This window comes from Lupinus angustifolius, chromosome LG19, assembly GCF_001865875.1.
Source record: "Lupinus angustifolius cultivar Tanjil chromosome LG19, LupAngTanjil_v1.0, whole genome shotgun sequence".
Classification (NCBI taxonomy): domain Eukaryota; kingdom Viridiplantae; phylum Streptophyta; class Magnoliopsida; order Fabales; family Fabaceae; genus Lupinus; species Lupinus angustifolius.
Window position 1 is genome coordinate 2,619,810 of NC_032027.1, and position 17,292 is coordinate 2,637,101.

Sequence of the window (17,292 nt, forward strand, 5' to 3'; positions counted from 1 at the left end):
TGATGACATGTTGATCGCATGTAAGAACATGTCAGAAATTAGAAACTTGAAAGCTCAATTGAGCTCAGAATTTGAAATGAAGGACTTAGGAGTTGAAAAGAAAATTCTGGGAATGGAGATTCAGAGGGATAGAAAAGAGGGGACACTCTTTTTGTCACAAAAGAAGTACATTGAGAAAGTTTTGGAACGCTTTGGCATGCAAAATGCTAAATCAATCACTACTTCATTGGCAACTCATTTCAAACTTTCAATGACCTTGTGTCCACAAACTGAGAGTGAAAAAAGAAGATGTCAAGTGTACCTTATGCTAGTGCGGTTGACAGTCTCATGTATGCCATGGTATGCACTAGACCAGATATTGTTCATGCAATAAATGTGGTAAGCATATATGTGGTAAATCCTGGTAAAGTTCACTGGAAGGCTGTGAAGTGGATTATGCGCTACTTGAAAGGTACCACAAATGTAGGGCTTTTGTATGGTAAAGTCAAAGATGTTGGAAACAAGATCATTAGATATGTTGACTCGTATTATGCTGGAGATCTAGATAAGCGAAGATCGCTCACTGGATATGTCTTTACATTGTGTGGTTGTACTATTAGTTGGAAAGCAACATTACAATCAATTGTTGTATGTCTACAATTGAAGCAAAGTACATCGCAGTAACAAAAGTTGTAAAGGAAGCCATTTGGGAGAAAGGTCTAATAGAAGAGTTGGGTATACAACTCGAAGAAACAACCATCTATTGTGATAGTCAAAGTGCTATTTATCTGACAAAGAATCTAATGTATCATGAAATAACTAAGCATATTGATGTTCAGATGCACTTTATTAGAGACATAGTGGAGCGAGGAGTTGTTAGAGTGGAGAAAATACCCACTGCAGATAATCTGGCAAACATGATGACGAAGCCAGTTCCAACTACCAAGTTCAGACATTGTCTGGACTTGATTAATGTTCAGAATCTCTAGTGAGCATGAAGAAGAGTAGCAGGAGAATAACTATGATAGTCTTTTAGCCAAGGTGGAGATTTATTGAATATTGACTAAAAGAAAAAGATGATGACAAGACTTTCTTGAGCCAAACAAAAAAGATGTGGCTAAAGATCATCTTGAAGAAAGAGAGAATTTCTAGCCAAGTAAAAAGAAGTGGTTATGGTGAAACCAACATTAATTTTCTTTTCCCTTTGGCCACATAATCTTCAAGAGCTTTGGCTATAAATAAGAGTGTTCCATGTCATTGTAAGACACACCAAATACTTAGTTTAGTACATATTCTCTCTTCTTGTTCTCTTGTTCTAATTTTGTGAGAAATACTTGAGTGAGAGTGAAATTGGGTGTACTTGGATTTTGGGAAGTGAGTCAAACACTTGTAGTTCTCTTTTATCATAGTGGAATAATCATTTTTGCTCTTCAGATGTGGACATATGCAAATTGTTGAACCACACTAAATTCTCGATGTCATTTTCTCTATTATATGTTCTCCATGGTTCTTCCGCTCCAACATAGTGTTCAACACAATCATTTCAAGCTTGGAATGCTTGATACATTCTAGCTTGCCGGGTGTTAGAATAACTTATTCTATAAGAGTTAATCAATTAACACTAACTGGTTAGTTGCTTTAGTTTGTTAAAGTGAACTTTGTGTGCGATAGTCGATTAATCAATAAATATAATCGATCATCTGGTTTACAATTTCTATTTTCTGTTTTAGTAGTTGTTGTATATAAAAGGGTATTCCCCTAATCTTTGTAATCAATTGATGAATATCTATCCACCTATTACCGGGGGATAAAAACCTTTTATTGACAAAAAAGAATTTTAAATTAGTGGTTGATTTGGTTAATCAGTGAATTTCTTGTGGTGGAAATAAATATTAAAAACCAAAGACTATATTATAAGAGTAGGAAAATGTAAATTATAGCAGACAAAATATTTTGGAAGAGACTATTTATGAATTTGTTTTTAGAGATATGAATTAACTTCCATGTGTCTTAGAACTAGGAATACCACAGATATCCCTCAACGAGCACAATGAATGTGAGTAGAGCCATTGGAATTAAGTTTGGTAACTGCCACACATAGAATGATAACTTTCGAGGATGATCAAGGAAAAAGAGGAGTGAAAGAAAGTGAGTTTGGAAATTTGTGAAACTAAAATCTCAATAACTAATTTTCCCAATGTTACTATATATAAAAAAGAGGAAAGTAACAACCGATAATAACTGTTGTTAGCTTGCAACAATTCTAAATGGTACAAACTAATACTGAGTCACACCAAGTTGCTTTCTTTAAGACATTTTGTGACATTGGCCAAAATGTTCAAGCATGTAAATGTAGCACTACTAAGAGAAAGAGAATCAGAGAATTGAAGAAGAAAGGAAATCAGATTTTATCGAATGAAAAGAATGAATTACAAGGATGAGGTAGTACACTATATATAGAAGGTAACTACCAACTAACTCCTATAACAAACTCTGTAACTAACTTCTTCTTCATGAGTCTAGAACCTTCTACACTATTCTGATTCTAACTAATCTGAACTGAATGGTTCTCTAATATTCCCCTCTGAACTTGAGGGCTCTTTAAGCATGTTGAAATAGTCTTTCACTTGGAGTTGATTTCTGAGACTCATGAACTGTGAGTTGCTTAAAGGCTTTGTGAGAATGTCTGCAGTTTGATAAATCGAGGAGACATGCTTGACGACTAGAGTTTTGTTTTGAATTTTGTCTCGAACAAAAAATAAGCCTAGTTCAATGTGTTTGGTCTTATTGTGTAACACAGGATTGTGTGACATGACAACTGTGCTGAGATTGTCACAAAACACAACATGAGTTCTATAGTGTTGTTTGAGTTCGCTTAGAAGTGAATCTATCCACATCAATTTCCGGGATGCAAGAGCAAGACTTATGTATTCTGCTTCTGTGCGTGATCTGGATATTGTATGTTTCTTTTTAGACCACCAAGTAACTAAATTTGGACACAAAAAGATACATGCACCCGAGGTAGACTTTCGATCATCAATATCAGATGCCCAATCAGCATCACAAAAAGTAGAAAGCGCTAATGGAGTGTGATTATGAGCTTTCCTAATAGTTAAGCCAAAACTGATTGTGCCTTGTAAATATTTGAGGATCCTCTTAACAGCAGTCCAATGAGATTGAAGAGGTTTTCCAAGAAACTGACACACTTTGTTGACACTAAAGGCTATATCTGGTCTTGTGATAGTAGCATATTGTAAAGCTCCAACAATGGATCTATAAAAAGTAGTATCCTCAAAGATATCATTTCCTTCTTGAGAAAGCTTGCGATTTCTAGCCATAGGCAATGGCATTGATTTTGTTGTATCCATATTAGCTCTTGCTACGAGATCTCTAATATATTTGGTTTGAGACATGAGTAAGGTTCCGTCGGAAAGATGCTTGACTTCAATTCCAAGGAAGTAGTCCAATTTTCCGAGTTGCTTAAGAGCAAATGTGGTACTAAGGTCTTTAATCACTTTAGAGACTATTGAAGGAGATGAACCAGTAACTATTATATCATCCACATAAACTAACACATATAGCTGAAAGTCGGATGAAGTGTGAATGAACAAAGAGTTGTCACATCTGCATGAGTAAAACCCAAACTGAAGTAGAGATCCTTTGAGTCTTTCAAACCATTGTCGGGGTGCTTGTTTGAGACTATAGATGGCCTTATGTAATTTGCAGACCAATGTTTTATCACTGTGTTGAAAACCCGCGGGTTGTTGTATATACACCTCTTCTTAAAGGAGACCATTTAGAAAGGCATTGTTAATATCAAGTTGTTCAATAGGCCACTGATAAGAGACTGCAAGAGTAGGGAGAACTCTGATAGTAACAGGTTTAACAACCGGTGAAAAGGACTTAGTGTAGTCCACTCCAAACTTCTGATAAAATCCTTTAGCAACAAGTCGTGCCTTATATTTGTGAATAGTTCAATCAGGATTTTCTTTAATCCAGAACACCCATTTGCAGCCAATAGCTTGCTTGTTAGGGGGTAAAGGAACTAAAGACCATGTCTCTAAAGCAATAAGAGCATCATACTCAACTTGCATCGCTTGACGCCAAACAAGATTCGCTAAGGCTACTCTAGTGTTAATAGGTTCAATTTTAGCAAGAAAGGATATGGGAACAAGAGGTTTGAAAATTCCTGACTTAGATCTGGTTTGCATGGGATGTGTAGACCGAGGTAAAGTGGAGACATCTGGAGACGAATCAGGAGAAGAGGGAATCTGATGAGGAGGAGACTCTGGAGACACAATAGGGGCCTGATAAAAAGTGTGACTAGGTGAGATAGTAATAGTAGGCAGTGTAGAAGATGATGAAATAGGGGTGTTAGGGAGCAGATTAATTATGAAGGGAGGAGGAGAGAAACTAGAAACATGGACAGGATGAGATGTAGGAGCATAAAAAAAAGAACACAGTTTAGACGAAGTGGATGGTGTAAGTCGTGGAAAGGGGAATGTATGTTCATGAAAAAAAAAATCTTTAGAGACATAAATCTTTCCATCTGGAGACAAGCACTTATACCCTTTGTGGGAGGTAGAGTATCCAAGAAACACATACTCAGTACTTTTATAGCACAATTTATGTTTGGTATAAGGTCTAAGTAAAGGAAAATAGGCACATCCAAACACTTCGAAACTAGTATAATCAGGGAGAGTGTCAAACAATATTTGAACGAGAGACACATTATTAAGGACATGAGTAGGTAACCTGTTAATGAGGAAAACAACTGTAGTGAATGCATGTTCCCAATAAGACAAAGATAATTTGGCATGAGATAGCAGAGAAAGACATGTGTCAACAATATGTCTGTGTTTTCACTCAACTGTTCCTTGTTGATGGTGAGTGTGAGGATAAGATAGTCGATGCACAATACCTAAATTTTGGAGATAGGTAGAAAAAGGTCTAAACTCTCCCCCAAAATCACTTTGTATAGCTTTAATAATTTTATTGAACTGAGTGTGGACAAACTTGAGAAATATTGAAACATGGATAAAGTTTCAGATTTCTGTTTGAGTAAAAATATCCATGTGTATTTAGAATAAGCATCTACAATTGAAAAATAGTATATAAACCTCGAGACTGAATAAACAGGAGCAGATCCCCACAAATCAACATACAAGAGATCAAAAGATGAATGATATACACTAGTGGAAGCAGGGGCATAAATTTTGTGTGCTATCCCTAAACAACAAGAGGAACAAAAATCAGTAAAAGTTTTATTAGAATGTGGGATTTTACAGTGCTTCATTATTTGTGCGACTATGGTCTCATTAGGATGACCAAGTCTGCAGTGCCAAAGGAAGTAAGGACTATAATGTTGCTGCTTCATATTACAAATAGTATGAAAAGTAGATGTTTTACTAGTACTAGATGTCCTATCATGAAAAGAAGAAAAGGAGCTACGAGAAGCATATCTTGGACGAAATCCATGAAATACCTAGAGACCATCTTCAGTGAGACTCCCTTCAAGCAAAACCCCATCAATACCCTGAGATTTGACAAAACATATGTTAGCATGAAACTCAAAATAATACGAATTATCTCTTGCAAATTGAGAGACACTCATAAGGTTTTTAATAATAGAGGGTACTAAGAGTAAATTATTTAGAGCAACAATAACATTCATATTAGAAGGAGAAACAAAATAGGAATTTCCAGTGCGAGTAATAGGAATACCAACTCCATTACCCATGTATATATGTTCAGTCCAAAATTTTCAATCGGCTCATGCACAAGAGATGGGTATGTTGTGAGATGATTTGTTGCTCCGGGGTCTGGGTACCAAATGTTGTTTATGGTTTCATATGGTCCCAGACTTGTTGTCATTACATGGGAAGGATAACGGTGTCCCCTTATATAGTGAGTATTATAATGTGATTGTGGAATTGGGCTTGGTCCTGGCCCAAGCAAAGAATGTTGTCCAGGAATTGCAGAATTATAAAGTGAAGGCACATGAAGAGACTCCCTTGGATAAGCATGATGAGTTGTGGGGCGGTAGGCATGTGAAACCCGTGGCCCACTAAGAGATAGTCGTTGACCACGATTGGTATATTGCAGAGGGGGCAAGTAGGTTAACTCTTCAAGAAACTCAAGCGGTGTATAATAGCACACTGAAACATCATGTCCTGGCCTCCTACAGTACTCGTAATAGGACGATGGTGGTCGACCAGAGCTTCTGCCACCACGAAAATGTCTTCCGCGATGGGAACGTGAGTTCCCCCGATGAGAACCGAGCCCTCCATGACCTCCAAGTGACACCAGAGATAGTGAATTGTTTCTGGAACTATAATGCAACGAAGATGAAGGTATATCAAGATACGACGGAAGAGGTTGAGAGCTCACCGGAGCTGGAGAAGATGGCGAAGCAGCAATAACCATGTTCGCAGAGAGTGCATTAGAAAGAGCTTTCGATTTGTTCTTCTCCATTCTGGATTCAAAGGGGAGAAGGAAGGATTCTAGGTTGTGGAGTGTAGGGAGATCTAGTTGACTCTCAACCGACGTTATGATCGGTTGAAACTCTTTGTTTAATCCATCCAGAATGTAATCTATGTGTTCCGAAGGAGAAATCAGAGAACCTATGAAGGTGAGTGCATCAACAAGATTCTTGATCTTCATCGGATACTCGGAAATGGTACTTGAACCTTGTGAAATAGAACGCAACTGAGATCATAAATGTCTTCCTTTGGCTTTTGTCTATGAGTTGCAATAGGCATCGAGTTCCTCCTAGAGTTGTCATGAGTGTTTGCATCCTACAACCCTAGGTTGTAGAGCTTTAGAAAGTGAATTCAAAATCCATGAAAATATTGTTTGATCCTGTTCTTCCCATCGAAGGAATGCATGATTGATTCGATTGATTAACCGATCATCATCATTAAGAAATCGATATGGAATTTCGGTGTCGAGCACAAACCGATTTGCTCGATTCGAAGTAAGAGTAGCATGCATAAAGTGACGCCATACCAGATAATTCTTGTCGGTGAGCTTCATCGAAGGTAGAGGAGGCACTAATGGTGATGAAACAACGTGAAGTGATGAAGGTTCAAAGGTTGAGCGTGGCGGAGAAAGAGAAGAGGTCCTGACAGTAACGGCGGCGTTGGCCATTGTTGGCGTGATACCATGTAAGTGTAGCACTACTAAGAGAAAGAGAATCAGAGAATTGAAGAAGAAAGGAAATCATATTTTATTGAATGAAAAGAATGAATTACAAGGAGGAGGTAGTACACTATATATAGAAGGTAACTACCAACTAACTCCTATAACAAACTCTGTAACTAACTTCTTCTTCATGAGTCTAGAACCTTCTACACTATTCTGATTCTAACTAATCTGAACTGAATGGTTCTCTAATAAAGCAGAACTATCAATCACGTTGTTCCGAAGATAAAACAACTCATATATCTGCTATCGAATTCTTACTACACTGTAAGAACCGATCTCGAATACACCCAACACAATATGACTACTAGTGCTAATTCTCGAAATTCCCACAATATGGCTACCCATACCAATTCTTTTATCAGTGTCAGTTCTCGAAATGTCCACAATATGACTACTCGTGCCAATTGTTTTCCCTTATTTTCCCCAATACGACTACATGTACTAATTCTTTTGGCGAAAAATAGGAGAGATAAAGAAAAGGTTGAATGAAAATGCATTTAATTTGAGGCAAGTAAATATGAAGGAATGAGGCTTCAATTTATAACATGTGATTTAGGTCAAGTTCCTCATCTCTCCCATGTGGGACTTGAGAGTTGTGTTTTCAAAGCTCTTCTATGTAAGACTTGTGAGTTTTTTAGATTTTGTACCCAAAAGTTCTTATTAATGGCTTCCAACAAACCATGTTCAGTGGAGTACCTATGTTATAGGAGTACTCTTGATAGACCCACCTATGTGAATGTGGAAGTGGAGGCCCCTTGCTATGAAATTTTGGGGCATAAATTTGTAGAACGTTCACTATACTCGGATAGACGTGCATGACCTATAACGCACGGACTTTAGAAAATATACCTTTGAAAATGTTGTCAGTGAGTTTGATGCTAGAGATAGAGTTTAAGACTAAAAATCACTCTAGTAAAATCTGGATCTTATTCATTATGCAAATGTTCAAGCCACATGACACATTTGTTTAAGCACAATCTTATCTTATTAATACCACAAAAATTCTCGGAAATCATTTTTCAATTTTAAGTAAGGGAGTGTGTCTGATCTTGCAGGAGGCTGAAACCTTCCAAGAACTGCCAAGAAGCCTAATCCACATATTTTTCTCTCACCGGGGAACATCTAAGGTTTGTAGAAGTTTACTGTCTGAATTCCACCCTTTTCTCTCCTCTATTAAGTGTTGTAGGTGGGTAAAGATCTCAAGGCTATACTGATCGTTAAGTTAAAAGAGGATGATGCTTTGGCAGTCCCAATCGCCTATTGACACTCTTTTGTGCTTCTAAATCTTTTGTTTGACTCTAATTCAGTTGTGGCTGGTCAAAAGGCAGAACATATGTCGTTCAAGGATTACATAGATAAAATTACGACTTTGATAGAGTTTAAGTTGTAGAATGAAGAGCAATGCAGATGTGGATGTTAACTTAGTTTACATTTTGGTTCCAAGACAAGTGAAAAAGGTTGTCGTCCTTGGTGGAGGACTAATGGGCTAATGGAATTGCAACATGTTTAATTCTTAGCATCTATCATGTCATCTTGAAAGAAGTAAATGAGAAGTTCTTGGATGCAGGTCTTAATAGAGTTAAAGGTGAGAGCAGAATCATGTAAATTGGTTCCTCTTGCTTAATAATCTTCAGTTTCATTTTAAAAATAAATTATGTTCTAATGTAGTGTTCCTCTTTATGCAGCAAATTTACAAAGCCATGTCAAGAAAGGTAAAATGACCCACGAAAGATTTGAAAAGGCCATCTCTCTTCTCAAATGTACCATTGACTATGAAAGTTTGAACGATGTGGACTTGGTGATAGAGGTACTTTAAGCCACCCGAATATTAAATCTCTAATTAAGTGTCATAGTTGCACTTTATCCGAAACCTAACAAATTATGAACTGTTGGTGTCTGTTGTTCAGCAGACTATTATTGAAAATGTATCCTTAAAGCAACAGATCTTTGCTGACCTTGAAAATTATTGTCCACCTCATTGTATACTTGCAACTACACTTCCACAATTGACTTAGACCTCATTGGAGAGAGGACTAAGAGTCAAGACCAGATTATTGGAGCCCATTTCTTCTGGTCTAATCTTATTCAAAACTATTATATTTTCTCGCTGCAAATTTTTACTAAAATCATTTGGTGTGAGCTTAGTGCATTGAGGCACTCTTTTTATGTTTTATTAAAACTCACCTACCTAGTGGAAAAGAGCTTTGTTGCTTCTATTGTGTTGTATATTTCTGACTAAAAGATGGATGTGTGATTCTGTAGCCCATCAAATATTATGCCACTTCTGGAAATTGTTCGTAGTAGGCAAATCTTTCCCCAAGTAATCGTTGACGTACTAAATGTTGGAAAGAAGATAAAGAAAACTCTAGTGGTTGTTGGGAAATGTATAAGATTTGCGGTTAATAGGATGTTCTTCCCATATGCACAAACTGCCATATTGCTCGTTGAACATGATGCAGATATTTATCAAGTTGATAAGGCATTAACTAAAGTTAGAATGCCCATGAGGCCATTCAGGTATTAATCCTTCGAAAATTTTTATCCACGACTACTTCTTCAAGGGTCTAATTCGTCACATGTTTAGTATTGCAGATTGGTTGACCTCGTTGGTATTTTTATACTGGTTCACCTTCTTGTCCACCGAAGATTACGTCCACTACTCTTGCAATACAAGAGATTTTTCCACTAAAGATTATGAGTTGCAATTACAATATCTCATCATTAGCTCTCTATGTACCTTACACACTTCTTAATCTTTATTCACCTTTGAAAAACACATTCCCAAGTGATTCTAATCCACTTTCTTATCACACCCCGTGAAAGAAAGTATTCTGCAATAATAATGAATAATGTTCAACAATGTCAGAATTGCTTTTACAAGTATAAAAGTGATGTAACTTGCAATCCAATCAACTATTTGTATACTTAGTAATAACGTTCTTTATAAGTTTGTAAACTTGAAACATTTTCACTTTAAGCAACTTCAGAAAAATCAACTTTGAAAGTTTAAGAACTTGTTGCAAAAAGTGCAGAAAATAATTTCAGAATATGTGTAAGAGCTTTTGAAATTTGTATAAGAGTTGTGTATATGTTGTATGTTGTGATTGTGAGTTTGAATGTCTTTATATAGACTTTCCAATCAGCCAAAATGTCTCTTTGAAAGAGTATGAATTGATTGGAAGGAAAACATGTCTTTTAGGTTGAAACTCATTCACCTTGAATTTGAAAATCTGATTCAACAACTCTCACTAATCGATTATACCATTGAGTAATCGATTACTCAAATGTTCTGTCTACTGATCATTTATTTTCGAATTAGAGTAATCGATTACAACAAGTTGAATAATCGATTACATCCGTTACTCAACTTTAATAACACTGATAATTTGTTACTCAAAGACAGTAATCCATTACTCTAATCAGTTTTAAGTTGGATAACTCTTTTCTCACACATGTAACCTCTTACTTAGATGAAGTAACCTGTTACACACTATTTTTGAAAATTGTTTTAAGTATTTTGAAGTGTTTCAATTTTCTTTTAAAAATAGTTTGAGCATTACTACTATTGTATAATCAAGAGTATAGGATATAAGTACTTATTTAGACTTAGACTAAAAGTCTTGAATATCTTGAAGCTTGAATCTTCATTGTCTTCATAAGTATTCTTCATTTTCTTATTTTTGGTGATGTTGGTGTCTTCATCAAAATCGTGCCAAGGTAAGATCTTCTTCTCAATCTCCCCCCTTTTGATGATGACAAACTAATATCTTCTTAACAATGTAGTTTTCTGATAGTAGCATACTTTGTGATATTCTTGACTTGTCTTGAGTATGCTCCCCCTATATTGTATCCTCCCCCTATATTGTATGCTCCCCCTTTCATTTGGAGTTTTGTGCCTGGAATGTTTTAAACAGAAAATACACTCTCCCAACTTTTCTGCCCCTTTTGACTTCATCAAAAAGTAGAAAAGCAAAGAGTTCAACACAATACATATATCATACATGTAATAAGATATATATACCATGTAATAACATGTTATAGCAAAATATAATATGGATAATAAGATATAACGGAATTTGAGCAATATCATACAAGTAAAAAGATGTTCAAGCATTAACAATGCAAACAACAATTCAAACAACATAATAGAAATTTGTCCGAAACCAGTAGAAATTAACATTACATCCAAAAAATCCTAACAACAGATAAAGTCTAAGATTCAGGCTCAGTACTGTCTTCATCAACGTCCATGTTACTCAGCTTAGAAGAGAGACGATGAAGTTCAAACTGGATTTGTCGATTCTAAGTATCAAAGGCATCCATTCGATTAGTGAGGTAGCCTCGAAGAGAAATCAACTCATCCATAATCATTTGATTTGAAGGCATGACAACAGATGAGGAAGATTGATCATGAAACTCAGAAGGTTGAGGTTCAGAAGGATTAGCAGGGGTAGGTGCTGGTTTAGGAGCAAGAGGTTTATCTTTCTTATGTTTGTAGGTCCGGTCACGAAAATCAAATGTGAAGCCCATTTTGTGGATTACATCCACATCAATATGGCTTTCACGAGGGTTAAGTGAGACCTTAGTTTCTCCAGCAGTAGAAACACCTAAATGCTCAACGATTTTTGTTATGAAGATTACATATGGCAAAGGACTTTGAGTTCCTCTTACAAACCACATTTGTCTCATTATCATCAGAGTCCAATTGATTTTCAGATTAAATTTCATAGCATACATTAATTGGAGTTCTATATCACTTATTTGAGAGTGATTTGAAATTTTTGGTAAGATGATATAGCTCAGAAAATAATTAGGCAAACGGTCTTCTAATTTGAGATGTCCAGCAAATAGGATAAAATCTCTATTTTTAATAGTTTCACTATAACCCTGTTGCTTAAGCGTTTCTATTTCCTCTTTGGTAATTATACACAAAGAATAATAAAAATATTTTCGATCATAATTTTCCCATTCGCATACAAGGCCGAAACCCGCAATGCTCCCCTGATAGGATATATTACAGCACAATGAACTCATGGTTTTCAAATCCAAAGTAATGTCTTTTCCTTTTACATATGAAGTAAGACGATTTTTCCTAAAGTTCATGTTACAGTAAAATACTCTAATCAGTTCAGGATAAATTTCATTTGATTCACAACAGAAATCGAAAAGATTTTGTTGTCTCAAGAGATAAGGAAATAGAAAATCTTCAAACTCAAAGTTCCCGAGATTACCGTATTTGGGAGTGAAGATAATGCGATCATGGAAGTGCTCCTCCAAGATTTTATGTTGCTCATCATTAGCAAGAAGTATTGTCAAATTCAGAGGGTTAGACTCCAAAGATGAAGTTCCTTGATTCCTTTTAGTCACATTTGTGCGTTGCTTCTTTAATCTAGAAGAGGAAGCCATGAATTGAGGTTTTTGAGTTCTTAGGTATTTTGGGTTTTGGAGATTTGAGTTTTTTTTACTTAGGCCACAAAACACGAAAATGATGGTGTGGAAGTATTCAGAATTGAGAATATGATATGAATAGACACAAAAATCACCTAAAGCGGATCAAAAACGAAGATTTGAGGGTTTGAGAAGTTTGAGCAAGAGAGAACACGAGTTGATGAGGAAGATGAGTTTGAAAATTTTTAAAAATGCAGAAAAATTCATATATAACGATACATAGTAATTGGTTACTCACTTTGAGTAATCAGTCACTTAAATTAAAAAATTTAAAATTTTCAAACAACAACATGGAGTAATCGGTTACTCATTTTGAGTAATCGATTACTGAAACACGTTGTTCAACCCTGTAATCGGTTACTCTCAAGTGTAATCGATTACTGACCCCATAAAAACTTATGTATAGGCAAAATTAAGCCATGAAAATGATTTTTAACCCAAAAATAGAAATTTTAAACATAATTAAATACATTTAAGTTCAAGTAGGCTTGAAATAGATATAATTAATCACACATATAATCATATATAAGCATTTAAGATAAGTATGTTTCATCAAAAATGTCTAATTCTCGTCTAATTTTATAAAAAGGTTCTTTTGGCAATGGTTTTGTGAATATATCTGCTAGTTGGTTGTGAGTATCAACAAATTCTACAGATACATCCTTCTTTTGGAAGGAAGTGATGCCTTATATCAATGTGATTGGTTCTAGAATGCATAACATGATTCTTTGTGAGGTTTATAGCACTAGTATTGTCACATTTTAAAGGAGTGCACCCCAATTCTAAGTCATAATCTCGTAATTGTTATTTAAGCCACAACACTTGGGCACAACAACTACCTGCTACTATATATTCAGCTTCAACAGTACTTAGGACAACACATGCTTGTTTCTTGCAAGACCAAGAGGCTAAAGCGTTTCCCAAAACATGGAAAGTACCACTTGTACTTTTCCTCTCAGATTTGCACCCAACAAAATCTGAATTCGAATAACCAACCAAATCACATATACTTCCTTTTGGATACCATACCCCAACGTTAGATGTAACCTTAAGATATTTCATGATTCTCTTAACAACAACTAAGTGTGATTCCTTTGGTTTAGATTGATAACATGCACACAAACATACACTAAACATTATATCAGGTCTACTGACAGTTAAATATAAAAGAGATCCAATCATAGCTCGATACTTTGATATTTCAATGCTTTTTCCTACTTCATATGTATCAATATAAGTACCGGATCCCATAGGAGTAGCTATTGGCTTGCTGCCATCCATGTCAAATCTTTTTAGCAAGTCTGTGCAATACTTGGATTGACTTATGAAAATGTCATTATCAAGTTGTTTGATTTGAAGTCCAAGGAAGTAATTTAACTTCCCCATCATGGACATTTCCAACTCTCTTTGCATCATTTTTCCAAATTCACTTCACAAAACCTCATTAGTAGAACCAAAAATAATATCATCTACATAAATTTGAACAAGTAGAGTATGATGATACATTCTTTTTATAAAGAGTGTAGTTTCGACCTTTCCTTTGAAACCTTTTTCAAGTAGAAATTTAGTTAGACGATCATACTATGCACGAGGAGCTTGGTTTAAGTCATAGAGAGCTTTCCTTAATTTGTACACATAAGAAGGATGTTTGTAATCTTCAAAACCAGGAGGTTGTTCAACAAACACTTCTTCTTGAATGTAGCCATTGAGGAAAGCACTCTTTACGTCTATTTGATATAACTGAAAATTCAAAGAGCAAGCATATGTAAGTAATAGCCTAATAGCTTCGAGTCTAGCAACCAGAGCGAAGGTTTCACCAAAGTCTATACCTTCTTCCTAATTGTATCCTTGGGCTACTAGTCTAGCTTTATTTCTAACAATAATACCATTTTCATTAGATTTATTACAAAATACCCACCGAGTTCCAATAACATGCCTGTTTTTCGGCCTAGGAACAAGTTCTCAAATTTCTTCTCTCAAACTGGTTTTATTCTTCTTGTATAGCAAGAATCCAATGTTCATCCTCGATTGCTTCATCAATCATGGAATGCTCTATTTGAAAGACGAATGCCATGTTTAGACATGCTTTATCAAGCATTCGTCGAGTAGTGATACTTGTATTTAATTCAATAATAATGTTGTCAATATGATGATCTCGATGAGTTCTCCATTCTTTTGGTAAATCTGTATGAATATGCTCCTCTTGAGATGGTAGGTTACCATTCATTTTCAAAAGCTCAGTATCAGTTGCAGGTTCAATAATAGAAATTTCATTTAAGGATAAACTTGGCATTTTCTCCTCATCAAGAGTTAACCCATCCTTTATTTCAGGATTGGTTTCATCAAAAGATACATGAATGGATTCTTCCATGGCTAGAGTTCTTTTATTAAAAACTCTATAAGCTTTACTCATAAGATAGTAGCCTAGGAAGATGCCTTCATCAACTTTTGTATCAAATTTGCCTAAGTTATCCTTACCATTATTCAAAACAAAGCATTTACAACCAAATACGTGAAAATGAGAAATTTTTGGTTTTCTACCTTTGAAGAGTTCATAAGGGGTTTTCTTAAGAATTGGTCTTATAAGAACTCGATTTGAAATATAACATGCAGTACTTACGGCATCAACCCAGAAATATTTTGGGAGGTTAGTTTCATTCAACATTGTACGAGCCAGTTCTTCTAAGGACCGATTATTTCTTTCTACAACACCATTTTTTGTGGTGTTCTAGGAGCAGAAAAATTGTGACTGATGCCAAGATCATCACAGAATTCTTCAAAAGAAGAGTTTTGAAATTCTCCCCCATGATCACTTCTTCACTTCTTATAGCAACGATTTTTAGTGATTTTTCATTTTGGACTTTTTTAGCATAAACGCTAAAGGCTTTGAATGCCTCATTCTTATAAACTAAGAAGAATGTCCAAGTGTATCTCAAAAAATCATCTACTATAACAAGAGCATAGTAGTTACCACCATAACTTTTTGTCCTTGAGGGGCCAAAAGAGTCCATATGTAGTAACTGCAATGGTCTATCGGAAGAAACCATATGCTTAGGTTTAAAAGAAGTTTTTGTTTGTTTACACATTTGACAAACACTACATAGTTTGTCTTTAACAAATTTCATTTTAGGTAAACCAACAACTAAGTCTTTCTTAATAAGTTTATTCAAATGGTCCATATGTATATGAGCAATTCTCCTATGCCACATCCATGCATCAAGATTATTATTTGCAACTAAACATGTTATTGGTAAAGATGAATCTATGTCAATCATATATATATTGTTTATCCTTTTACCAACAAGTTTAGAGTTTTGAGAGTTCTTACTTTCAATGATGCACTTATCTGGGTAGAATGTCACATGGAAGCCTTTGTCACATAATTGACTTATGCTTAGAAGGTTGTGCTTGAGTCCTTCAACATATAGTACACCTTCTATAGTTATTGAGGGTGGTTTTCCGATTCTACCAACTCCAAGTGCCATAAACCTATCCAAGAATCCCGTTTTGCATTCTAGAACCAATCATATAGAAATTAGACATCATTTCTTACGTGATCATGTACAAAAAGATGATTGCGTGCTTGAGTTTGTTGAAACTTCTAAACAGTTAGCATATATTTTCACCAAGCCCCTTCCACGGGATACTTTCTATGTTCTAAGGAGAGAACTTGGAATTCTTGATGAACAATATCTTGATTAAAACTGTTTAGATGTTTGGTTTATGTCTTGCCTCTATATGTTTATTAGTCTCTTGATTTAAATGAATTTTTTTGAAATGCAAAATGACATCTCATGATAACTTCATTCTGTGATTACATATGTTTAGATTAATCCGTTAGAATGCATGTATAAGTCCCAAAGAGTTGAAACCGTCCTGCTAGCTAAATTTTTTTTTACCGTGTTTAATCGATTAAGCACTTAGTGTTAATCGATTACTTGGGCATCAGTTTTTGAAAAATCATTTTTCACATGATTTTAATCGATTAACCATGCTCGTACATTTTTCTCCACCTCTTCTCGCTTTTGAGTCTCTGAAATTGTAACACAATTGACCCAAGTGCATTAAGCTAGATAAACCTCACCCCTAACCCTCTCAAACCCCCAAGAAATTGTAACACACTCCTTCTCTGTTTGGTCCTACATCAATTCAGTTTCTGCATAAAAATGGAGCAAGGTCGCCCAAAAAGATTCAAAACTCCTGCCAATCGTGGACGAAGACTAGAAGCTGGCTCATCCTCCACTCGGGACCATGGTGACCCATTTTACTCGCTCATTTTGCAAGAGACTCGTTTGGCAAAGTTCCAAGGACGCAAACACGCTTATGTAAGGTATGTCGATCTAACCTAGATGGTAGAACAAAATTTTAGTTTTTCGCATGATATGGAGGCTCAGGGAGCCGTTAAATTTCTGGAATTAAAGGGACAAGTTTTCCCTGCTCTAGTTGGGGAATTTTATGCCAATTTCAGATATAAGGATGGTAAATACTGGTCTATGATTTCTGGCAAACTGTTTGAGATTAGTGATGAACTGTTTATGAATGTTGGTGGGTTATCATCTACGGGTTATGGAATAGGAGACTGCTCATGGGTTAAGGATAATTTTGATCCTACTGAGGTGTATAAGTCATTTCTTAGAGGACCTCATTTGTATATTCAGG

At 35.6% G+C, this 17,292-nt stretch overlaps 1 protein-coding gene and 1 pseudogene across 1 annotated transcript; one reads left to right on the top strand and one right to left on the bottom strand.

The window, feature by feature from the left end:
- Positions 2,529-3,775, bottom strand: LOC109333905 (uncharacterized mitochondrial protein AtMg00810-like). The gene is made up of 3 exons (XM_019569489.1): positions 3,756-3,775; positions 2,990-3,603; positions 2,529-2,665 (listed from the first exon to the last, which is right to left on the bottom strand). Exons 1-3 carry the CDS (start codon positions 3,773-3,775, stop codon positions 2,529-2,531), a joined length of 771 nt encoding a protein of 256 aa, XP_019425034.1.
- LOC109333906 overlaps positions 8,577-17,292 on the top strand; it is a 16,075-nt pseudogene continuing 7,359 nt past the window's right edge.